The sequence below is a fragment of the Bufo gargarizans genome, chromosome 4 (genome assembly GCF_014858855.1).
Source record: "Bufo gargarizans isolate SCDJY-AF-19 chromosome 4, ASM1485885v1, whole genome shotgun sequence".
Lineage (NCBI taxonomy): Eukaryota > Metazoa > Chordata > Amphibia > Anura > Bufonidae > Bufo > Bufo gargarizans.
Window position 1 is genome coordinate 508,885,675 of NC_058083.1, and position 26,323 is coordinate 508,911,997.

The following is a 26,323-nucleotide window of genomic DNA, read 5'->3' on the forward strand; positions in this document are numbered from 1 at the left end:
AACATTTCTTTTCTATGGGTTGGATATAGGATTCCAAATCTCTGGCATTTACAGAGTTAAAGGGATTATCCCATAAATCAATATAAAGTTCCACCAAAAATAAATCATCTTTTTTTTTTCCTTTTTCTGTGGCCCCTTAGCAACATTTTTAATCTGTACTATCTGTACAGGGTCACATGATCCATTTCTCTGTTTCCCGCCTACAACTTACAAATCCTTTGCATTTTTTTCTTCATCCCCCTCTTCCACATATCACCACTAGTCAGTCTTCTTCCCCCTCTGGCAGCAGTAAATTTCATCTTTAATATTTCTCCTAAATATAGTCACAAGCAAGTTCCATGCAGGTATCCTTCCTCTCTAGCAGCAGAAAGTATAAGGGCACATTATTAAGACTGGCGTTTTAGACGTCGGTCTTAATAAGCCCCTGCGCTGGTGGTGGATCGGCAAAGTTAGGCAGAGACGCCGGCCTCTCCATAACTTCAGCGTATCCACCGCCGCTTAAAAATGTAAGACAGCTTCCTAGCGGTCTTACATTTAGACCATTTTCTATGGCTAAACCAGGCGTAGAAAATGGTAAACGAGACGGACCACCTTCCCTGCCCACGCCACTCCCCCTTTTAGACCTGGCATAAGCGGGAAAGGAGTTGCAGATACTGCAGCAACATGGCGTGTGACAGAATCTGGCCAGACATACGCCACAAAGGTGCTGTATATATGTTCGTAAATGACCCCCATAGTCTCTAGTAAGTTCACCAGTCAGTCACCTTCCCCCTCTAGCAGCAACCAATATAGAGTCCTTTGTAACTTCACCAAGTCAGTCTCCTTCCCCCCCCCAGCTATCAGCCATAAATATGGTCCCCAGTAACTTCCCCTGCAGACAGTTAGATATTAATTGTACAATGGGGTCTGGAAAAGCGAAAGAAATATTATCTGAGAACTTTAAATAGGTCATCAATATCATGAAACCAGACAACTCCTTTAACCCTTTGCCAACCACCAGCGAATAGTACAGTGTAGGCAGGCATCAACAGAAGACTTCCTCTGTACTATTACCGATCACGTAGGCACTGACATGGTGCCAATGCCAGATCTGAGACTGTGGCAAACAAGGAAAAAAGCCAACCTGGGTCTCGCTCTGATGATGTCACCGGGAGGCCTTGTGAGATCTCATATCTCAGATGTAGGCTCCATAGAAGGTCCTTAGGGCTGTGTATGAGGGCTGCTGTTAAAGGGATTGTTTCATCAGAGATAACCCCTTTTGAAATGCAGCCCCTGGTCCTACTCCCATCATTCTCCAGAACATAGCTGACTGTGGTGGAGGGAAGCCTCAGCCTGGTATTCTAACGTTACGTGGTGGCCACCCAGATGGTAACACAGCTCCTAGATCTGGCACATAAGGTCTGCATAGAGACTTCTCTAAGAGAACACATGGAAGGGACTGCCTTCATAAGAGAACAGACTTAAAGGGGTTTTCTTGGAACTACATACTGATGACCTATCCTCAGGATAGGTCCATTCATATCAGATCGGTTGGGGTCTGACTCCCGGGACACTCAACGATACGCTTTTTAAAAGGGTGACAGCGATGAGATAAGCGCTGTGGTCTCTATACTAACCAAGCACAGCGCCGTCCATTGTATAGTGGCTGTACTTGGTATTGCAGCTTAGCCCTATTCAATGGAATGGGCTACAGAAAAGCCATGTGATCGATGGGGCCGAAAAAGAGGCTGTGGTGCATTCTTTAGTCCCTCTGCCCCTTCCAACAGCTGATCAGTGGGGTAACCGACAGTTGGATCCCCACCAATTGGATACAGATGATATATCCTGAGGATAGGTCATCAATATTTAAAGGGGTGTTCCAGAAGTACAATATTGATGACCTATTCTCAGGCTAAGTCATCAAAATGAGATTGGTGGGGGCCTAACTCCCAATTGTTTGAAAAGGCCTTAGTGCTCCTCACAGAATACCGAGCACAGCGCCATACACCATGTAGTGGCTGTGCTTGGTATTGCAGGCCAGGCCCATTCGCTTGAATGGGGCTGAGCTGCACAAAGGCCATGTGACAAACGTGACGTCACTGGTCAAAGAACAAGCCACAGCTCAACGGAGCTCCGTGGCCTCTTCAAACAGCTGATCAGTGGGAGTGCCCTACCCTAGGTCTCGCAGAAAACCCCTTTAAGTCCCTTAACATCCTCTTCAGTGTATATCCTAGAAAAATGCATCAGTGCAGATAAAATGTATCAGTCTGGAGTCTAGGCGGCTTTAGCTCACAGAGGACTGTCTAGTCTGCATATGCTTCTGGATAGAAAAAAAATAAAGAAAAAACGCTTACATTCAGTGACAACAATCAGAGGTTTTGAAAATGGAGAGGAACTGAAATGGAAAGCACGGATTAGCTGCAGAATGTTTCATTTTACAATCATTCCGTTTTTTACGTAAAGCTAGAAACCCCCTTTAAGCAAGCACGCAGCCCTCCGGCACTTAATAGGGAATCATTAAAAGGGATGGAAAAAAAAAAAAAAAAAGCCCCGCGAGGCGATTGCCATGCAGAGCCATCGTCGGCTAAAGTAAATGGATTGTGGTGTAATGGAATGACTGAGACGTGAAAGAATTACTGGCAAATGCACATACGACGCGAAAGAGATAGCTAAGTCTAAATTAAGATGTTCGCTATGAGGCTTCCAATAGGACCTTGACATGACTGTTGACCCGCTCATGACACAATCACGCCAGCAAGGATTTGGATTGTATTAGTATTACCAGAGGAAAAAAAGTCAAGGAGTCATCAGGAAAACAAATCTATATCTTCTACTCCATCAGCCAATTACTGTTGTTAAAATGGAATTAGATGGGCATTGACAATGCTGTGGGGATAAGGATTAGGCAGACGACTGAGTATACAAGTAGCAGTGCCGTCTGCGCGCTCGGACCCCCCCCCCCTTCTCTCTTTGGAAACTTAAACAAATGTGCGATAGGAAAGCAGCGTGCATTATGCATTAGCGGCGCGGTAATCAGGCGCGCAGCGGCTCGGCCGTCGCGTTACATGTCACTAGCAAACAAGAGGACGGGCAGCGGGATTAGATATTCCGCCAGCGTCACCATGCAGCCGCGACGTGGAGCTCCGCTGAGATCTTCATTATGTCTCACAGTGGCCAAAGCTATACATTTTAAAGGGGTTGTCCAGCTTAGAAAACTCATTGCCGTACACCCTATAAGGGAATTCTGGGTTAAAGGGGATGTCCCACGAAAAATATTCTACAGTTTCCAAACCAGCACCTGGATCTACCGTAAATATTTTTATAATTACATGTAATTAAAAATTTTGCATAGCCACTGAGTTATTCAATAATATGTATCTGTATAGCGCCACCTGCTGTGATAGGGAGAGAATGGACTGTGCTATTCAAACAGGGAGCATGGACCCCTGTCATGGTGATTGGTAGGGGGCCCAGCGGACGAACCCCCAGTGAAGAGACACATCCGATATTCTGTGGATAGGGGACAAGCGGTCGTAATGGGACAATCCTCCTTGATATAACATAAAGAAAGGTTCCTGTAACTCACCTGGGGCCACTGGAAGCTGTACAGGGAGAGAGAAGACAGTACAAGGTGGAATCTGGTAAGAGGGGTTATAACATGAAGAATAGTTCTTGTATATTCCCACCAGGGGTTACTGGGGACTGCACAGGGCGAGAGATACAAGTAACAGGAAAGGGGTGATGACACGAAGAATAGTTCCTGTATCTTACCACCTAGGTTCACTGAAGACTGCACAGGGGGATAGATACCAGTAACAGGAAAGGGGTGATGACACGAAGAATAGTTCCTGTATCTTACCACCAGGGGTTACTGGGGACTGCACAGGGGGATAGATACCAGTAACATTTAAGGGGTGATGACTTGAAGAATAGTTCCTGTATCTTCCCACTTGGGGTCAATGGAGTATGTACATGAGGAGACATGATAATAACAGGCTGTGATTTAAAAGAAGGATAATAACGAAGAAAATATCACTTTTGGGGTCAATAGAAGCTGTACATGAATCATGGAAAAATACAGACGCAGAGCCCATACCTAAATCTTGCCAGAGTACACAGACGATCTGCCAGTAATACCAGTGAATGGAGTATTTTCTGATATACCGGTTTGTATATACCATTAATGCCCTTTTAGAAAAAATCATCAAGAAATAATGAACACAAAGTGGATTTTAAAATCCACTGCATGCTTAAAATTGCCTCCGATTCTGCACAGAAAAGTCACAGATTAGCGCCAGTCACAGACGACCCAACTTAGACATACACTAAATAAATATAATTTTTTACAATATCAATCCTGACAAACTAGCAAATCCTAAATCACGCGTGCATAAAGTAGCGGTATACATACCCATCCATAAACATAAGGTAAACAAATAAAATAAATAAAAAGAAACACCAAACCCTCTACCTAAAACACCAGATTTTGTTGAAATCCATAAAAGTGGTTTCTGAGATGGATGAAGAGCAACATAAATAAAATCAAATCAACTCAGTACATTTCACCTGACCTGCCAGATCTTTTTAACTTATTGGAAAATTTGCTAGATTTAATATTGACACAGCGATGTGTAAATCAATATTTTCTGAATGAGCGATATATTTTAATTTAAAAATGTTCAAACTGCAGCAGTAAATCTATGCACTTAGCCCATGCACATCATCAGAGGCTTTGGCTTCTTGAAATGCGGGATTGAAATAGATGACGGCTTAGAAGACGCGCTCGCCATATTATTAGGACCCGACGCCGTCGCCTCCCCTGCGTCCTCAATCCAATCCTCTGTATGTGGCATTAATGACTGTATGCTCCATTAATGACAGAACTGTGAGTGTGAGGGCCTATATGTCCTAGAGGCAGGTCATACAGGCTGCCAGGGAGCCTCTGGAGATACAGGGACTAGTCCTGGTTAGTCCGTTCCTCTTTGCTATTGGAGAACGTGTGCAGGGCTTCCCTCCCCTGAGGAACTGCACTTTTAGCAAACAAGGGGGTGGGATATGGAAAGGACCCTGGAGGTGAAAACAAATATCAGGCCCTTCTGTTCTGGACAGCAAAATCCAGCGTGATAATGAGAGGCCCACTAAGGCCACTCTCTTCCATAAATGTCAACGTGTGGAGGCTCTTCTTGTGGATCTCATAGTTGAAGGGTTCGCAGACAAGCCTACTAGTGGCCACCAGCACTGATGTGCTAGACGCCGATTCTTGTCTCACAAGACTTGAAAAGGGAGTCCTTGCACTTTGAAACGCATTGTTTCTTAGAGGTCCTAGTAAAAAAGTTACTTTCATCCATCCTGGTCATGTTTTGTGCTCCAAGGTATGTCTCTACAAGGGTGGATTTGTAGGTTCCTCATCCACCGATCCTCTATATTTGAAGGGTTGTCTGTTATGTTATATATCACAAAAATGCAAAATAGACTTAGAGGCTGAAAGAAATTCAGATTACCCCCAACACTTTCTTGTAAATCCATCAGAGGGAAGACTGCTGTTTGTGGAGGCCTGCATCCTGTCTATGGAGGAACAGACATAAAAGAGAAGTGGCATGGAAGGTGGTTCGCTCAGATATTTTCGAAACTCCCATAGAAATTACTGGAGAGCACACCGCGCATACGCGGTGCACTCTCCTTCACTTTTAGGGACACATTGGGGAGGGACCCTCACCTAGCTAACATTGATGGCATATCCTAGCGATATGCCACCAGTGTCTGAGATGATAAAACCCCTTTAATCCCATCCTAGACGGGAGCATCTCCACAGAAGGATCATATTACACATGTCAAGTAAATGGAGAGGGGAGGAGTGAGCAGCAGCAGGAGTAAGACAGAGGAGACAGGCACAGATAAAGAGACAAATAGGTAGTTTATATCTCAGCCCAAGTGCTGTATTCATAACCATACAGATCAGTTCCTCTCTGTAATGTGCTCCGTGTTCCTGGGGCTTCTTCTGAGTAAGTAAGAGAAGGTTAGGAGGCAGATTCTCCTCTACTTATTAGATGGCAGCTAGTCTCTACCCACCATATCTGAGAGAACTGCAAAGAAGTCATTCACATGATGATATGTCCCCAAGTGATACTTAGGGACAAGTCACGGCTGTAGCGGCGCAGGTAACCCCAGTAATGCCAGAAGTTTACATGCAGTAGACCCAGGACAGAGTGTTGGAGAGCAGGCAAGTACGCTTCTTTCTACAGGCCCCCACAGGGTAGGAGGTGTGTTTAAAAAATAAATAAAAAAAACTATATGAAGTTGGACATCCTCTTTAAGACCATCAGCTGAGCCTAAAAGAGTACATGACATAGGCCTTACTAATACAAATGCCTTATTTTACATTACGCCCCTTGTCCCTTTTCAAACCCGGCAAAGTGCGCCCGTAACACTGCAGCGCTATTTTTAGTATGGAAGCTAGGACCTGCAATTAATGCCTGATCTCCGCCTAACAAAACATCTGTTTTTCTCGCTATGTAATTAGTAGAATTAATGAACGCTAATCCGTCCGCTCAAATGATTCTTTTGCTCCTGGAATCAATCATTTTAACACTCAATATGTTTTAAGATAAACAGCGATAGATCAAGTCCAAATTGCTTCTACCTCTCTGCAACTTATTTACTACTCACAACGAAAATGGTCTAATGGGGGAAGGGGGGGTGCGGATGTGCAGGAAGAAACAAGACAGCGCATTTCAATTCCAAAACTTGAAAAATGTAATAGTTATGGGTCAGGATCGCTCACGGCATACCATAGACATAACCAATAGAGCACAGAAGGTGGGTTAAAGAAGGGTTTGTCAGGCCCTGCCCCTTCCGCTATGACCGCACTATGGGTTAGGGGTCAGTCGTGGATCCAAGGCTGTGGCCTTCAACTATGACACAAAGCGATTCCTTCTGGTAAAACATATCACTGTAAAGAGTTGATCCAGAAAAAGGTCAAGAAGACGTCACCATCACTTACTGTTCCCAGTGGGCTTCACAATCTTCTAGACCAGGCATGCTCAACCTGCGGCCCCTCCAGCTGTTGCAAAACTACAACTCCCAGCATGCCTGAACAGCCTACAGCTATCAGGGCATGGTGGGAGATGTAGTTTTACAAAAGCAGGAGAGCCGCAGGTTGAGCATCCCTGTTCTAGACTGTTCCCATATTCTAGGAAAAAGCCTTCCTGACTGACAATAAGAATTAACTCCCACTACATGTAGAGGAAAGAAGCTTTCACCATAAGCATAGAAGATTCTTTACTGTAAGAGCAGTGAGACTACGGGATTTGAAATGTGAGAGTTGCTCCACATGCGCAATGTCCACCATAAATCATGATCAAAATTAAAAGGGTCATCAATGTCAGATAGGTCCGGATCCCATAGGTGGGAGCTGCACCTGTCTAGAGAACAGGGGGCATACGCGGTGTGGTCTCTTTTCATCGGTAGGGGGTTTCCGAAAATAGCCAAGTGAGTGTGTTCACCTATATTCGGGAGTCCCATAGCGGTGAATGGAGAGCGTACTCACAAAGGCGGCTATCTCTCCTATCACCAATATGGGACTGGTGGAAGACAGCACTCGGCAATTTTAGGACCTCCTACAGCAGTGACCAGTGGGCATAGGTGGTAATAATAAATCACCCCTTTAATTGCTCTGGTGCATCAAAGTCCAACTTCTGTATCAACAAAAGTTATGCATTGCTTAGCAAAGAAAATGTGTAACCCAATTTACGTCACACGACACTAGTACAACACTTTCAGAAACCTATGGTGCCGACTTTAAAGGAGCATTCCCACCTGGGACATTAAAGGCATATTGTTAGGACCTGCTCCTATCTGAAGAACAGAACCCCTGACGTGAACAGAGATTAACTGCGCATGTGTGACCACCACATCTATTCCAAGGGCCTGGTTTAGCCATTTCCGGCAGTCCCCTTAGTGGCGATTGGAGAAGTGGCCACGCTTGCACAATGCAGTCTCCATTTGCAGCTATGGAGCTTCAAAAAGTAGCCGAGCATACTCACTTGGCAATTTTCTGAACGCCCATAGCGTTAAATGGAAAACACCCTGCATTGTGAGCCCCCTAACTTTGGGGGCCCCATTCTCTAGAAAGGAGCAGGTGCCAGAGGTGACATTGGTGTCTTATCGCTTAATGTCTAGGACCTGCTCCTATCTGACATTGGTGTTGTATTGCTAACATCTAGGACCTCCACCTATCGGACATTGGTGCCGTATCCGTAACGTCTAAGACATTCTCCTATCTGACATTGGTGTCGTATCGCTAATGTCTAGGACCTGCTCCTATCTGACATTGTTGCTGTATCGCTAACGTCTAGGACCTGCTCCTATCTGACATTGGTGCCGTATCCGTAACGTCTAAGACATTCTCCTATCTGACATTGGTGTCGTATCGCTTAATGTCTAGGACCTGCTCCTATCTGACATTGGTGTCGTATCGCTTAATGTCTAGTACCTGCTCCTATCGGACATTGGTGTCGTATCGCCTAATGTCTAGGACCTGCTCCTATCTGACATTGGTGTCGTATCGCTTAATGTCTAGGACCTCCACCTATCGGACATTGGTGCCGTATCCGTAAGGTCTAAGACATTCTCCTATCTGACATTGGTGTCGTATCGCTTAATGTCTAGGACCTGCTCCTATCGGACATTGGTGTCGTATCGCCTAATGTCTAGGACCTGCTCCTATCGGACATTGGTGTCGTATCGCCTAATGTCTAGGACCTGCTCCTATCTGACATTGGTGTCGTATTGCTTAATGTCTAGGACCTCCACCTATCGGACATTGGTGCCGTATCCGTAAGGTCTAAGACATTCTCCTATCTGACATTTGTGTCGTATCGCTAATGTCTAGGACCTGCTCCTATCTGACATTGGTGCCGTATCGCTAACGTCTAGGACCTGCTCCTATCTGACATTGGTGTTGTATCGCTAATGTCTAGGACCTTCTCCTATCTCCAAAACAGGAACTCCAAAGTGAACGGAAAGCATCTGCTAATGTGTGGCCACCCTACGTTCACTGAATTGGGAGTTCCAAATACACCGAACGCTGTTTCCGGCAGTCCCATAGAGGTAAATGGAGAGGTGGGCGCGCTTGCGCAGTGCACTCTCCGTTCACCGCTATAAGGCTTCCAAAAATAGCCAAATGTGCTCGCTCAGCAATTTTAGGAAGTCCCATAGCGATATTTGGAGAGCATGCTGCGCATGTATGGTGTGGTCTCCATCATTTCGAGGGCTCCTTTCTCTAGAGTTGGGACCAGCACCTATCTGATATTGATGGCATGTCCTAGCGCTATGCCATCAATGTCCCAGGTTAACCCTCACGCACTACATATGAACGTAAGAGATTAAAAACTGTGGCGTGCCAATCACACATTGTACTAGGAAGTAAACTGTCCTAGAGGAGAATAGGATGCTGCAAAAAACGCCTACAGAACGGTAGGGACTCCTTGAGCCGCCATATACAGCTTTCTCACGTGCTGCTAACTGTGGTAATAATATCAATTAAAATATTATGCGGCGCCAAACAACCAACAAACTCTTACTTCATCCAAGACATAAAGGAAGCAAGAAAAAACATCCGATCTGCGACTGGAGTTCAAGGGTACCAAATATCTAAGGAGACTGAAAAAAATGACTCGCCGCCAGATCTGAACTTCTTCACTAGAAAATTGAGTCAAAATAGATTTTTTCTAATTTACAATGAATCAAAAAGGGAAAAACGCCGGAGCGTGGCAAAAGTGGCGCAAATGTATCAAGAAAGCAAATGAATAAACAGTTGAGGAGATTTATTGGGGGAAAAGGCGATAAATTCTGCCGGGATGAATTGATTTTTAGTTAAAGGTATAACTGACAATTTATTGGGCGGGAAGATGCATTATTTGGCGATTGTTATCAGCCTCCAGTAAAACTGATTTGTGTCCTATTGTATTTTATGGAAAAGGCAGAGCAACTCTCAGTGATTTAGATTAAATGTATTAATCATAACCACACAGTGTGAACTATATATCTGCTATTAAAGAAGATTTTTGACATTTAATTCTGTAGCAATATTTTGGCTCTGTACCTTTCTTCCTAAATCCAATTCCTGCTACAGTCGGGAGATCTCTTCCCTTTTAATTTTATGAGGCTTAAAGTAGCATTTAACCAGCCATGCGGTAAATAATGCGGGATTACAGATATTTAGTGTTTTGTTTCCCTTTCCAGAGGGCCGATCCATCAAACGGAGACATAAAATACCTTCCCGTATTATTTTTTTTTCCTGCCTATTTCTCATATTTTGGGTTTTATAGTACTATTTGAGAATAATGGAAGCGGCGAATTGAAAGAATAATCAGATGGCTTGATGCGTGTTTGAGGAAGCCGAGGCTGGGAGGTTAAAATGCAGTCGGCGGTTCTGAGATATGACATGTCCTTTATTTTACAGGAATCTTTCTGAGGCTCTGGATTGGAGCTAACCGCCATACGGCTTAAAGGCTATGGACACCTTCTGGGCATTTTTTTAAATCACATTTTACTTTTGGGCTAAAATTATTTTTTTCAATTGGCCTTTATTAAAAATGTTTAGCCATTTCTGAGACACAGGGGTTAAAACAATCAGTCTGTTAGTAAGCTCTGAAATTTTCTTTCAATCCCCTCCTCTGACAGCTCATGTGTAGATCTTATCTCTGATCTCTTGACCTCATGAACACTTATTTAAGTCATAGTCTTATTAGTTTGATAAGATGGCAGGATTCAAAGTAAACAGAAAGTCACAGCTTGCAAACAAACCGATTTTTAAACCCCTGTTCCTCAGAAACAACTGAATATTTTTTTTAAAAGACGAATGTAAAAAAAAAAAAATTTTAGCCCAAAATGAGCACAGAAGTAGCCGGAGTCGCAGACTCGGACCTACCATGGTTCGCATCCTTCCTGGAGAACCGATCCCAGAAAGTGAAACTAGGAGCCTTCATCTCAGAAGCACGTAAAATCACATGCAGAGTCCCTCAAGGATCACCCGTCGCCCGTGCTCTTTAACATCTACCTCCGACCACTCCTCAAAATTATCAGCAACCAGGACCTGCTCTATCACTCCTACGCTGATGACACCCAACTTTACCTACACATCACCAACAAAAAAGACCAATATCACGCACTGGAAATGTGCCTCTCATTGATAGACGATTGGATGACTAAGAACTCCCTCAAACTCAACGGTTCCAAAACAGAACTCCTTTTCCTCCATGCAAACCAAAACAAAAACCCTAGCACGACGTGCATGCCACCCACCATCCTCGGACAAACCATTACTCCCAGCACCAAAGCCAAAAGCCTCAGAGTTATCTTTGACTCAGACATGACAATGGATGCACAAATAGAATCAGTAGTCAGCAGGTCCCACCACCTTCTTCGCCTGCTGCGTAGACTCATCCCCTTCATCCCTGAAGGAGACGCAGCAGCAGTTGGAACAACCATCAATTCCTGCACTACACCCCAGGTCGCCCCCTCCGGTCAGCTAACCAGACCCACCTTCATATCCCCAAGACCCGCTACAAATCAAAAGGCGAACGAAGGTTCGCAGTCCAAGGACCCCGGCTATGGAACACTTTACCCGCGGAGATCCGCTCAGAAGAAAACCATCTGGCCTTCAGGAAGAAGCTCAAGACCCACCTCTTCTGAAGGCACAGGAGGGCAATGGCTGCAAAAGCGCCTTGAGGCGATTTAGTTCGCAATTGTAGTGCTATATAAAGTTATTCATTCATTCACGATGCAATCATTTTAACAAAATTGCCCCAAAAGTGTCCATAGCCTTTAATGGTATTTTCTATAATAGATTTCAGGATAGGCTGATTGATGAGGGTCCGGCGGATGGGACCAGTGCCGTTCAGGAGGACGAGACAACGTTTGTCCAGCCGGGACACTGGTAAAGGGCAAGAAAAGAAGTCTGGTCTTTTTCCACTAAAATGGATGCAAGTTATGAATGGTGCTGGGAGCACTCCATAGTTTCCATAGCTCCCTTTCATCTATATTTCAATACAGACTGACCGTTTATATGCGGCATGGTCGAAGTGATTTCCGAGGCTCTAACTCAAGAATAGGTGTCCATGTTTGGAAGAAGACAACCCCATATTGAGGTGACTTTGGAGACAATCACTTGTCACCAGGGAATGTTTCTTAAAGGGGTTGTCCCAAAATATAAACTCATCCCCTGTACACAGTATAAGGAATAGGTATCTGATCAGTGAGGCGCAACTGTTGCGACCCCAACTGTCTAAAGTTCTCTAAATGCGTGGAGCAGACGGAGCTCGGTAATCTTTTGCAGTCCCACAGGGAAGGAATGGAGCAGCAGTGCACACCCTGAATACTCCGGTTTGCATAAGCAGTGGGGTCCAAGTGGTCAGACCAGCACCAATAAGATGCTTAACTGCTATTCTGTGGATAAGACATAAGTTTATATCTTGGGAAAACCACTTTAAAGTTTGTTTGTTTTTCCGGGTGTTTGATATTAACTATCCTGAGGATAGGACCTCAGATCGGTGGGGTCCCACTACTGGCAACTGAGTAGTCGGACCCCAGTAGAGTTAATGCCTCCCCACAGTTTACCAAGCACAGCACCTAGGCCATAAGACTGTTCATTTACATCACTGGCCTAGGAGGAGGATGCAGCACTCACTGGAGCCAAACCTCCGCCAATATAATACCGACGACCTATCCTGAGGACAGGCCATCAATATGAAAATCTCAGAAAACCACTTAAAGGAATAAGTTACAATCAACCTATTATTATTATTGATGATGATACGTCCTGACAGAGCCGACAAATCCTATATACTACTAAACCACACAGGAGAGCTGACAGATCCTCTATACTACACCATACAGGAGAGCTGACAGATCCTCTATACTACACCACACAGGAGAGCTGACAGATCCTCTATACTACACCACACAGGAGAGCCGACAGATCCTCTATACTACACCGCACAGGAGAGCTGACAGATCCTCTATACTACACCGCACAGGAGAGCTGACAGATCCTCTATACTACACCACAGGAGAGCTGACAGATCCTCTATACTACACCACACAGGAGAGCTGACAGATCCTCTACACTACACCGCACAGGAGAGCTGACAGATCCTCTATACTACACCACACAGGGGATCTGACATATCCTCTATACTACACCGCACAGGAGAGCCGACAGATCCTCTATACTACACCACACAGGAGAGCTGACAGATCCTCTATACTACACCGCACAGGAGAGCTGACAGATCCTCTATACTACACCGCACAGGAGAGCTGACAGATCCTCTATACTACACCACACAGGAGAGCTGACAGATCCTCTATACTACACCATACAGGAGAGCTGACAGATCCTCTATACTACACCACACAGGAGAGCTGACAGATCCTCTATACTACACCACACAGGAGAGCCGACAGATCCTCTATACTACACCACACAGGAGAGCTGACAGATCCTCTATACTACACCGCACAGGAGAGCTGACAGATCCTCTATACTACACCGCACAGGAGAGCTGACAGATCCTCTATACTACACCGCACAGGAGAGCCGACAGATCCTCTATACTACACCGCACAGGAGAGCTGACAGATCCTCTATACTACACCACACAGGAGAGCTGACAGATCCTCTATACTACACCGCACAGGAGAGCCGACAGATCCTCTATACTACACCGCACAGGAGAGCTGACAGATCCTCTATACTACACTGCACAGGAGAGCTGACAGATCCTCTACACTACACCGCACAGGAGAGCTGACAGATCCTCTACACTACACCGCACAGGAGAGCCGACAGATCCTCTATACTACACCGCACAGGAGAGCCGACAGATCCTCTATACTACACCACACAGGAGAGCTGACAGATCCTCTATACTACACCACACAGGAGAGCTGACAGATCCTCTATACTACACCACACAGGAGAGCCGACAGATTCTATATACTACACCACACAGGAGAGCTGACAGATCCTCTATACTACACCGCACAGGAGAGCTGACAGATCCTCTATACTACACCACACAGGAGCGCCGACAGATCCTCTATACTACACCGCACAGGAGAGCCGACAGATCCTCTATACTACACCACACAGGAGAGCTGACAGATCCTCTATACTACACCACACAGGAGAGCTGACAGATCCTCTATACTACACCACACAGGAAAGCTGACAGATCCTCTATACTACACCACACAGGAGAGCTGACAGATCCTCTATACTACACCACACAGCAGAGCTGACAGATCCTCTATACCACACCACACAGCAGAGCTGACAGATCCTCTATACCACACCACACAGCAGAGCTGACAGATCCTCTATACCACACCACACAGCAGAGCTGACAGATCCTGTCCTGGTATTAGGATTGGTGAAGGATTTTTCAGAGTCCTGAGACGACCGCTCACATTTTCCCCATACCGCAAGATAAATATTACATGTGAACACAATCTTCATTAGTTTCATTGTAAAATGTTCCTTGTTTTGTTGAAAAAGATAACAATTTTCATGAACCACATTAAGGAGAAAAATCATGTTCAAACAAGCCATGGGAGAAGTCCCTCATTGTACAGGGAGGCTGGCGGCGTGTCACAGCCCTCCATTGTAATACGGTTTAACACGCTGGCCTCTGATCTCTGACCGCCTATAATTCAGCGCAGAGAAATGCATGCGTTTCAGATGCATCTATTTTTATTTTTGCTTGACTGGCTGCTTGACTGCTGACGGGATTTGTAGCCCATTTTCTGGGCTTATTGCAATCTCATTCTGGTATTTTATAGGGGCTATTACAACTGATAGATTAACTCCAAGCTGGTGGCGATACAAACTAGAGTGAGCGGCGAGAGGGACCGAGCGCTGCGCTGGACGCTGATCTACCCAAATTTACAATATTCAACATTATACTACGGTCTGTATTAAATCAGCATCATATCTGCTGCGTATATATGGGAAATAAGGCAAAGCCTATACATATATATCCATATCAGTGCATGTCTACACTACGGAGGATTAGAAGACTCAAGCGGCCAGGGAAATGTGGACCTCACTTCTGTCCCTCATGTATTTTGCAGACTATAGGCGACATACGGCGCAGATGCATATTTTTTACGTATTTTCAATATGCACTCTTAAGGGTGGCGGAGACGTACGTTCAAAGTACATTTTGGAAAGCAAACATCAGATGTGGGATCAGTAGGTATATCGCTCAGCATTGATTTAGATGGCTTACTTTACTGGATCTATTGGGGCATATGGAGATCACATAAAGCACGGATATTCAACCTGCAACCCTCCAGCTGTTGCAAAACTACAACTCCCAGCAAGCCCTAATAGCTGTAGGACAGGCATAATCAACCTGCGGTCCTCCAGCTGTTGTAAAACTACAACTCCCACAATGCCCTGCTGTAGGCGGATAGCTGTAGGCTGTTCGGGCATGCTGGGAGTTGTAGTTTTGCAACAGCTGGAGGGCCGCAGGTTGGGCATTCCTGATATAGAGGGAGTCCAGTGCTAAAAGAGAATCTTTCCATTTAAAGAGGTATCCCGAAATACATTGCAGGCTCTGACCGCCTTTCCTTTTCTGATGGCTTCAAACCAGTAATGAATGACCTAGGACATTTTATACATAGGGGACGAGTCATATGTCACTGACCCCCAAGGCTCTGTTCACGTATGACCAAGTCCGTATGTGCTGGTTATTCTATGCGGAGGTTTCACATAGCCACTAAGCAACGAACATTAATATTAACTGGCTTGGCTGCTTCCGTCAACCCAATGAGATCAGTATAATTATCTGCTGAAATACTCTGTGCTGCTGGAAACTTGCTCCTACAACTCTTTGGGTATGACATAAACATCCCTATTCTTACTAGGGTTCTTCGGAATTTACATAGTGGTGACCTATACACATTGATAGGTCACCGATATGATATCAGCAGGGGTCCGACTTCCGGGACCCCTGATGATCAGTTGTATTAAAAGGCCGGAGAGCTTTATGAGCGTTTGGGCAGCTCAGCCCTACTAAAGTGGATGGTACTGAGTTGCAATACCAAGCACAGCCGCTATAAAATGTACGCTGCTGTGATTGGTAAGCGGAGGAGGAGGCTATAGACTACGCCAACTACTGAGTCGGACCCCCGCCGACCTGATATTGATGACCTGTCCTGCGGATAGGTCATCAATATGTGAATCCCAGGGAACCCCTTTAAGAGGTCACTGACTGCCTTAAGGTCAGCACACCCCTCTTCTGCTGCTCTGATCATTTCTAAACTGATTTTTTTAAAAGAGGAACCAAGGCACACACAGAGGTCTTGCTCATTCCCAATCATGTCACCCAAGGACTAACCGCATTACTGATAAAGCCATTAAGTTCTTACAAATGCCACATCCGCTCGGTCACGATAATAGTCGTATCACCTGCAGACGAGTCACATAGCAATAACATCTAGGTAAAAAAAACACCCACTGCCCATCAAGTTCAGCATTTTTATACTTGCAAAAAGGAAGGTAAACACATTCTTTAAAGGGAATGGGTCATCAGAAAATGGCCTTTTGTTTAATTCTTTAAGTATTTAAGAATTTTTGGTGACTATTTTAAAAATTTTCCATGTTAAGATCTCTAATATATATATATATATATATATATATATATATATATATATATATATATATATATATATATATATATACATATACATACACACACACAGTTTACACACAGGCCACTAGGTTTATAGGTGATGATTTCCTGAGTAGCTATCTCCTTATCATCACAGGATTACAATGACAGGTATCACCTCTATATAGAGAACACAGAATCCACCATTCATAATAGGCGATATCCCAGCTCATCTGCTCCCTCCTGACCTCTGCACAGAGCACGCCTGGAAAACTCCCCCCTAGAGTCCTCTCCTGTCCATTGTGTCTATGGCCCATGGAGATGGTCTCAAAGGACGGGATGTGTTAACATATCTGAGGCCTAGTGGCCAGTGTGAAAACTGGAAGATTTTAGGATTGTTTTTTTTTTTTGTTTTTTTTAAATATAACGACCTGGGGGGAAAAAAAACGAACAAAAAAATTCTAAAAAGATGTTTTAAGTAAAAAGGTGATTTCAACAATAATGGCGCTCGGACTAGGGCTGCGGCCTTCTCTTAGCTTCCCAAGCACAGCGCCATCCATTTGATTGTGGTCGTGCTTGGTATCGCAGCTTCACTTGAATGGGGCGGAGATGTGCCTAGGCCATGAGACTGATGAATGTGATATCACTGGCCTAGGCAAGGCTGTGAGAAGGCCATGGCGCTACAGTGCCGGAGCCTTCTCAAGCAGCTGATCGGCGGGGTCCCTGGTGTCCAGAGGATAGGCCATCAGTAGAAAACCCCTTTAATGCAGCAGACTGTGCGCCATAATTTATTAGCCGCAATTGGAACGTAACACGTATCAGCCATCTCGCTGCCCATCGGGCCAATTCATCAAGAGACAAAGCATTCAGTGCAGAATCTACAGCACGACGCAGGAAAGTACAAAGAAAAGCCCGACACGTACCAGAGGACTTGGGTTTAAGGACGACTTCCGTACACTTCTCGCTTGCATGGCATGGAGATGACTCAACCTCGCCTGGAACCCTAAAACACAGAAGATGCATCTCATGATAATAAATTCTTAAAACCAATCTCGTTATTACATTTTTTTTTTATTCGCAAATTGTTTGGTTTAAAGGACAAAAGGGAAGCGTTTTCACTCCTTAGAGCCCGTTCACACAGAGGAAATTGGTGGTGAAATTTTAGCACAGACAACGCACCAAAATTCCGCTGGCAGCCACGTGGTTTCTGCTCCCCATTGTTTTCGATGAGAGGCAGAGCTGCAGTTCACAGATGGGGTTTTAAAGCCGCAAAAGCGCCAACAAGGGACTTCTTGGAGCAGTGCGCGGACCACAGCCATGGCAGCTGTCCGATCACTGCTTACCTCCCTTCAATGGAGCTAAGCTGCCAGCGGGTCCACGCCCCTGAATGGGCCCTAAAGTGAACTGTGTGAAGAGGTTCTTAGAGGGGATTTCCAGGGTTTTTATATTAATAGACATTCCTCAGGATAGGTGGTCATCAATATGAAAACAGCAGGGGTCCAACTCCCGGGATCCCCGCAGATCAGCTGTACAAATTGGTGGTGGCCGGACCGGAGTCCTCCAGCCGCCACTTTACAGGGCTCCGTTCCAGATATAGGTGCAGGTCCCAGCGGTAGGGACCCGCACCTATAAGACAATGGGGGCATATCCTAGCGATATGCCCCCATTGTCTTTGATGAGACAACGTTTTTGCTGTACGGTTTTCAGATCCGGCAGGGAATCTCAAAATCTCAGCACAACGCTTCCGTCCTAATAATACAACCGGCTGCATCCGTTCAAAACGGATCCAGTTGTATTACATTGAAAATGAAGAAACCGGGCACCGGATCCGTTTTTTTACATGTCCACCACTGACTTACGTGGTTTTTGGTGCTGGTTCTGGCTGGAATGGAATGCAATCTGGTGCACTCGGTTCATTCAGTGATCTCTTCACTTGCATTTACGACAAGAACATTTTCTCTGGATTTCATGCCTGACCACAAATACCCTCCAACTCTCCTTCAAAAAAAAAATGTGCCTGTTCAGCTGAGCTCAATGGATATGCCATTTCTATGGAGGAAGGAGGATAAGCGGCTGCCAGACACTTGGATCCAAAAGGGTGCAATCCGATCGCATCCCAATTTCCCTCAAAGTCAGCCATCAGGGGAGACATGCAGGCTTTCCCCATAGTCAAGGGATTGTGAGTCCATCACATCTAAGGCTCTATTCACATCAAGAGCCCTACGTCGGAGCTATGAGTCAGGGGATCTTCTCATGACGTAGGGCTGCGATGTAACCCACTGAATAGTCATACAGCTGGATAAGTCACTAATAGGCTCCCATTGTAAAAGAGGAAAAATAAGAAGCCCCCAGACATGTTCAGGAACTGGCGATAGGCACTGGGAAGTACGACAGATTTCTTTGAAAGGGGCACAGTGAGAGACAGAAGACGTCTGTGGGGTACGATTAGGCAGCACTAACCTCGCTGTGCGGTCTGGGACATAAGGGGGAAGGAGCCGGTGAGGATGCTCTGAAACACCGGATCCGGTAGCTCTCTCTCCAGCTCTCCGGATCGTTCCTGCTCCCACCAAGGGATAACTCCTGTGATGCCGCATGCTCCTCCGGACTCGCTCTCGTAAAACCAGTCACTCTGTTCATCATCACCTGGAATCAAAAGCGAGTTAAAGGGTAACTGTCATGTTTTCATCCCAAAAAAATCAAAAGCACACTGCGCATGCACTCCGCTCACTTCTACTGGTGTCTCAAATATAACCGAGAAAGTGTGTTCAGCTATTTTCAAACGTCCCGCAGGAACTAATGGAGAGCGCACCGTGCAAGTGCAGTGACCGCTCCATTTACGTTTATGTGACTGCCGGAAATAGCCCAGCCGGCGCTCGGTTATTTCCCGAACTCGGATAGAAATGGAGGGCGGCTGTGCATGCGCAGTGCACTGTCCTTTACTTTGGGGGCTCCGTTTTAGAGATACCTCTGGGACCCGCACCTACCTGATATTGGTGGCATATCCTAGCAATATGCCACCAATCTCTTAGGCAAGTCAACCCCTTTCAGCATTACTCAGCTCAACAACGCCCCGACATTGTGATTCCAACTCTGCTATCCATTCCCAGGCCCCAGGGTGAGAACACATACAGGAAATGGCCGCAGCAGGGGATCGGTGCATATAAGTAACGCTTACTGTTCATTTTTAATCCTCTGTCATCCATTTTAGTAGAGAGAAGAAAATAAAACATAGATCATCCTGGAAAACCTTTTTTAAAGGGGTTGTCTCATCACAAACAACGGGGACATATAGCTAGGATATGCCCCCATTGTCTTATAGGTGCGGGACCCGCAACTATTTCGGGAACGGAGCCCCGCAAGGTGGTGGCTGGAGGACTCAGGTCCGGGCACCACCAAGTGCACTCCCCATAGAAGTGAATGGGAACATACTGCGCATGACCGGCTACTGCTCCCTTTCACTTCTATGGGCCCCATAGAAAATTAATGGAGGGCGTGCTGCGCATGCGCAGTGCGCCCTCCAACACTTTTGGAGCTCCGTACTCGATATGGGTGAGGGTCCCAGCTGTGGGACCGGCACCTATCAGACAATGGGGGCACATCGTAGCGACATGCCCCCGTTGTCTGTGATGAGACAACCCCTTTAATGTATCTTTTTAACCCTTTCAAGCAGTGTTCGTGCGGTGTATACAAAGAAGGCAGCACCACTTGTCACGTAATCCTGCGTACGGTTGGACGGATGTAAACCATTATATAGGAACTCTTAAAAAGTCCGCCATTATCACATTAGATCGGAGAATTACACTCCTGTCACGGTGCAGAAAAACCGGCGATATTTGGTCTTTCCTGACAGCATTAATTAGAAGGTGTAAAGTGTCTCACTAATTAGCACGTTTCAATTAGACTTAATTCGGCAAGCAGAGGAGACATTATTCAGTACCTTGGCGTCCCTCGTCGTTCGTAAACAGACCGGCGTCGCTGCTGCTAATACTGCTGGATTCACTGGAAAAGTCACACAAAAAAAAGAGAAGATTAATCACAAGAAAATATATATAATATACAATATTCTGCGTCAAATTCCCCTTCTGGATGTCCAAGAAAAGGCAGAAATGAGATTTCTTTGTAATCAGGCCACAACCGGCACGCTTTTCTGAACAACTGAGCGTATTATTTTTGGCACATAAAACCTCGGGAATCTAATGGGAGGCTGACAAGGAGCCAGATGCGCCTGTATGGAGGTGCTGACACAATTGATGAATTTTATTATCTGCCTCCATCAAACGCTCGCTGCTCCTTTCTAATGCCGAGCAGTCAGATCCCAGAACGCAGGAGCTCGAGGAGGGAGCCATCCTGAACTAGAAAGCCATTCCAGACCTTTCTCCTGCATATAAAACGCCGGGCCCTGAAGAAAGACAAATTGGTATTTTTTGTAAGCCTGGAAAAAGTCAGCAAGTAGGCGAGGTTAGTGGGAGATCTGTAGGGAGACTGGAGCTAAGGTCAATCTGCCCCGCGACTGTACGCCAGAAGCAAAAACTAAAATGTCCCTTTAAAAAAAAAAAAATGTATCTACAAAGGCAGAAGCCCCCGAACCCCCTGTGTGACGCATCATGCGCGGTCTATGGGACTGATGGAGACAGCTGAGCTCTGGAATCTGAAGTCTAATGGACAGTGAATGAGGCAGGGGTCACACACGTGCACTATCGCCATTCAAACCAGGACTCATGGACCCCCTTCTTGTGACTAGCGGGGGTCCCAGTGGTCAGAGATTTAACACCTAACAACTTCATGGGCCAACCACTTTAAATGATGAACTAGCGTCTGCTTGCAGCCACCACTAGAGGGAGCTTCAAACAGGTTTGTATAGTACTGGACTCAATTATAGATCCCATAGCATAGGGAGGCCCAACCTGCGGCCCACCAGCTGTTGCAAAACTACAATTCCTAGCATGCCTGCGCGGCTTACAGCTATTAGGGCATGCTGGGAGTTGTAGTCTTGCAACAGCTGGAGGGCCGCAGGTTGAGCATCCTTGCTCTAGTGAATGGCTGTAGACAGCTGAACTGTATTAATGAATGGGGCTGTTGTGCACGTTTGGGGGGGGGGGGGGGGGGGGCAGACCTGCAAAGGGAAGCATACTTACCCGCTTTCCGATTTTTGCACACCCCAGCCTCGGCCGCTCTGTTTGGGTCCCGGGATGTAACCTTCTATTTTCACGCCACTGCAGACAATTGCGGAAAAGCCGAGGCCAGAGTATGCAGAAGCGGTAAGTATATTTCCCATCACAGGTCTGCCCAGGAGTCACACACCCTTTAAGGGGTTGTTCTGGTTACATCTCAAGTTATCCCCGCAGGAGAGGATATATCTATTAGATTGGGGTCCGACCACTAGGATCCCCACCAAGCACAAGAATGAGATGCTGTACGCCGTGGGGACCCTCAAGATGAATGGAGCAGCAGGTCAGCTCCACTCATCCTTATGGGACTGTCGGAAATATCTGAATGCTTGTTTTCGGCCATCACTGGCAGTCTCATAGAGATGAATGAAACGGCAATGTGCATGCTTGACCTGCTACTCCCCTCATTATCAGGGTCCTGAGGGTACAGAGCCCCAGTCTCGTGATTGAAGGGTATAGCCGACGGGGCCTGCTGGAAACTAGTGGGGCTACTTGTTTTCGGCTATCTTTGCTAGTCCCCCCCAGTATTAAAGCCATTGGTGGCAGTGGCCACAGGGTCCCCTCCCCCCATTCATTGTTGGTGCAGTGACAGTTCCAATCGGAGCCCCAGCAGTGAAATCGCAGGGCTCCGATTGGTTACCGTGGCAGCCAGGATGCTACTGAAGCTACCCTAGATTTAATCGAGACTGTTAAGGCACCAAAAATGGACCCAGCATGCATGTGGAACCTGCACTCCCTGAATTTTATGGTGGCCATTATGGCACATAACAGGTAGGATTTAGTGTTAGGTTCTCATCTTATAGAGATCGCCTTGACGTTTGGCAGACAGGCCCAAATAATTTTGTAAAACCCTAGTAAGAAGCCACTGAGAAACCCCTCTGGCAGTGACCTATCTTATGTGGGATAGACCTGCGGAAATCCAGAACCTTCTTCCCTGCATCATCTCCTGCCAGTAGACCCCTAAACCCTTAAGATCATCAGCCAAACCCACCAAAATTAGCACCCAGCCTTTCATATGTACATTCCCAGCTTCACAAAGAACTGTGGAGGGGAAAACTTTTATATTAATGGTCTTGTCCCATGAAAAATTTTCCTAATTTTTTTAAACCAGCAACTGGATCTGAATACTTTTGTAATTGCATGTCATAAAAAAATTACTATAGCCCCCCGAGTTATTCACTGAAATCTATCTGTATAGCTCCACCTGCTCTGTCCTGCCCACTGAGATGGACACACATGCTCAGTTCCATTCTTCAACTAACACAAGCTGCAGTAGAAAGAACATGCCCACTGTAAAAGTGCACGCTCCTAAGCTGCCAGCTTGAAATCTATATAGCAGAACAATAGGAGCAATAAATGTGGAGATCTCTGGATCAATGTGAGGTCCAGGGCAGGTTCTAGCTTTGTTAGAGATTGTCATGTCCTATATGATGTCTGATTTTCAATTATTATTTAAATCAATCATGTGCCCCTTTAAGGGCACATTCACTTTGAACCTGCAGTGAAAATTTAGCATATGCACCCCGGGGTATAAGATTTATCTATAGGACGTAATTCACCCCTTACAGGCCAAAAGAATGCCCTCTCAGCCTCTGTAGATTCCCTCTTCGGGGACCCACAACTGCTCTAAATTTCTACATATTGCTCCCCCAAACCACCTGTCGCTCATGTTTTCATCCGAGCCCTTCTGTTCTTCATAGTCCATCTTGTCTTTGGTTCCATGACCCATGTCTTCTCCTTCCACCACAACGCCCTCATCAGGAACCTCAGGCCCATGCCTCGATGGAGCAATTTTCCGCTTCTTCATTTTGTTCTTGGATATCTCCAGGTGCAGATAATGTTTGGAGTCATTGTCCATTGCCTGATCACGGGCCAGGGTCAAGGTGCTGGTGACTTCTGACGGCGGGTCAATGGCCATTCTCTTCACTTTCCGTCTCCTTCGTAAGGTCCTACTCACCAAGGTATCAGCAACCAAGTCTGATTCGTGCCACAGAGGCCTCTTACTGCGCACATTGTTGACACTGGAGGACGGCCTCCGTTTCGCCAGTAGAAGCTGGTCGTCCGAGTCGCTGTCCTTCTTATTGTTACTGACACACTCCCTGTAGTCCTTGTTTTGTTCTTCTGGACTGGAGTCGGAGCCGTCGCTTAGACAATGTCCCGTTTCCCATGGGTGGTGAATATTCTCTGAACGTCTCTTCCGTCCTCTCCGCTTCCTCGCTTGCCGTTTAAGGAGGCATGAAATGCTTCGAGAGTGATCTCCAGTATCGGCAAAGCATCCTCTGGCCTGTTCGGAGCTTTCTTCCAGTGCTGACACAAGGTCATGGACAAGCTCTTCCATTGTCCTACTGAAATGCCTACGGAGATACAACTAAAACGAGATATAAGACAAACCATAAACTCAACTTATCAGGGAACCCATCGCCTAGTTGGGGTGGTCACTAAACCACCAGCATGCCATTATAGTGCTGGCATTTAGGGTCCAGAACATGCATAGAGCAAACCCATCTGACCCCTGAAGAGAATAGGAAATGAGAATTGAACTTATCAGAAGAGTCCGGGACTCTTCACCCACTGCTCGAATGAAGCCGATAATGGTACCCCTTGCTTTAATGTGCAGAGAAGTGAGGTCAGCTTCTTTGGGTGCATCGGGGTCCTGGACTCTGGACAGCAAGTTCAATTTTCATTTTCTATTCTTCACTGGGACGGATGGGTTTGCTATGTGCAGGTTAAGCACCCTAAGCCTCGGCTATATTACTGCATGCTGGGGACTTAGCACTCTTAAACCGGGTGACAGGGTCCCATTAAAATACACAAACAGAACATCTTTACTCCATCACACCAAGGGAAACTTCAAGGTTGGCCATAACCATGAGATTAACATCTGCCAGGAAATTACTGGAGAAAGAAGGATCGGCATCCAGGACTTCATCATACCCAACCTCAGGGGCAGCAGTTTCTGGCAGTGGCTTCTACCCGTCTCCTGACTGAGAAGATACGGTATACCAAACTGAATGTGCATGTGTATGGGGGGAGGGGAATCATGAAGAACAGCTGTCGGATGAACAAGCGATCAGCCCTGAGCTATGTAAGGGGTATGCCTGTCTTAAAGGGGTTGTGCAGGAGTCTGATATTGATGGCCTAGCCTCAGGAGTAGGGGTGCGACACTCCATACCCACGCCGATCGGCCATTACCCTATATAGCTCTGTGTAGTAGATGGAGCCGGTAACCATTCACTTCAATGGGCCCGGAGCTGCAGTAACCAGCTTCAATGGAGCTTTTGTCGCCAGAGCTACGAGGTAACCGCTGAATCAGTAGGGGGTCCCGAGTGTCAGACCTCCAATGAACTGATATTGATAGGACTATTCTGAGGATAGGGAATCAGTATAAAAATTCTAGGACACCCCCTTTAACCCACAATATTAGATCTGGTGATAGTGGCAAAGAAAAGGGGCACAAGGGGAAACGTCCGAATCTAGATCTGGGGCCACATGATAACCACGCATGGAAGAGTCTTGCAAAAATTTGCAAATAAAAATGTGTCCTAGAAATAATACATCTACAAGCTCTGGACAGAAAGTCTTCTATGTGGGAATGTACCCTAACCCTGGCGCCCCGTGCACCCAAGGTCAATGCTGCAATGGTCCAGGATGCAGATAGACGTAATCTGGGGATTCAGCGGCTTCTTCTCGCACAGCCGAATGGTTACCCCAGAAGAGATGCCCTTTACCAGCGGTGCACCACACAATGCTGCCGCCTGCACTATGAGCAGGGGATGGCGCTGCCAATAGGCTGCGTATTAAGACTGCTGAAACCACAAATGTCACTTGTCACCGTTAAGGGAGGCCGGATATTGTTGCTTCTTCCCGCAATGGATTGGATCTGGCACGAGGCTTTCCCTGCTGGAATATCATGAAGAGCAGTGCGGAGCCCGGTGCCAGGAAGCCTTTCAGGCAGAAGCTATTGTGCCCAGGATGGCATTATCCGGCTTGGCATTAACGACTTTGACATAAACAAAGAGGGCTCGAGAAACAAATTGTTCATTCACAAATCTGGATTAGGGCAATTTATTAGAGCGCCTATCAATTTCTGCACAAGCATCGCAGCGTAAAACAATTGTGCTCTCCGGGAAGAGATTAGCTCCATCAGCCATTAGGGGGCTAATATTAATAGAGCGGGGGCCGCGGGGTCTCTTACACAAGAGGTTTTATACCACTACGGCCATAGCTACACAATGCATATGAAAGATCAGTACAGCGCCATACACAGGGTAGTGGCCGTGAATGGTACTGCAGCACTGCAATACCACTCATGGCCACTAGGCAGTGTGCGGAGCTGTGCCGATCCAGAGCCCATTCAAACAGCTCCCAGAAAACCCCTATAAGTTGGCCATTCACATTAAGGGCTCGTGCCGGTGGGGGCCGCGCTGTAGACTGCAAATTGCAAAGCAATGCACAGGCACAGACCATAGGGCCACCGTATGCGGACGCAGGACCCAT

The 26,323-nt window shown here is 46.2% G+C and overlaps 1 protein-coding gene across 1 annotated transcript in view; it reads right to left on the reverse strand.

Annotated features, from left to right (window-relative positions):
- The window catches only part of GPATCH2 (G-patch domain containing 2), a 125,246-nt gene that overhangs the window by 91,213 nt on the left and 7,710 nt on the right, over window positions 1-26,323 (reverse strand). The window contains exons 2-5 of the mRNA XM_044288797.1: window positions 23,485-24,180; window positions 20,596-20,657; window positions 19,119-19,301; window positions 17,582-17,661 (exon numbers count right to left, since the gene is read on the reverse strand). Coding sequence (XP_044144732.1) covers window positions 17,582-17,661; window positions 19,119-19,301; window positions 20,596-20,657; window positions 23,485-24,180 — 1,021 coding nt within the window. The remainder of the gene's footprint in view (window positions 1-17,581; window positions 17,662-19,118; window positions 19,302-20,595; window positions 20,658-23,484; window positions 24,181-26,323) is intronic.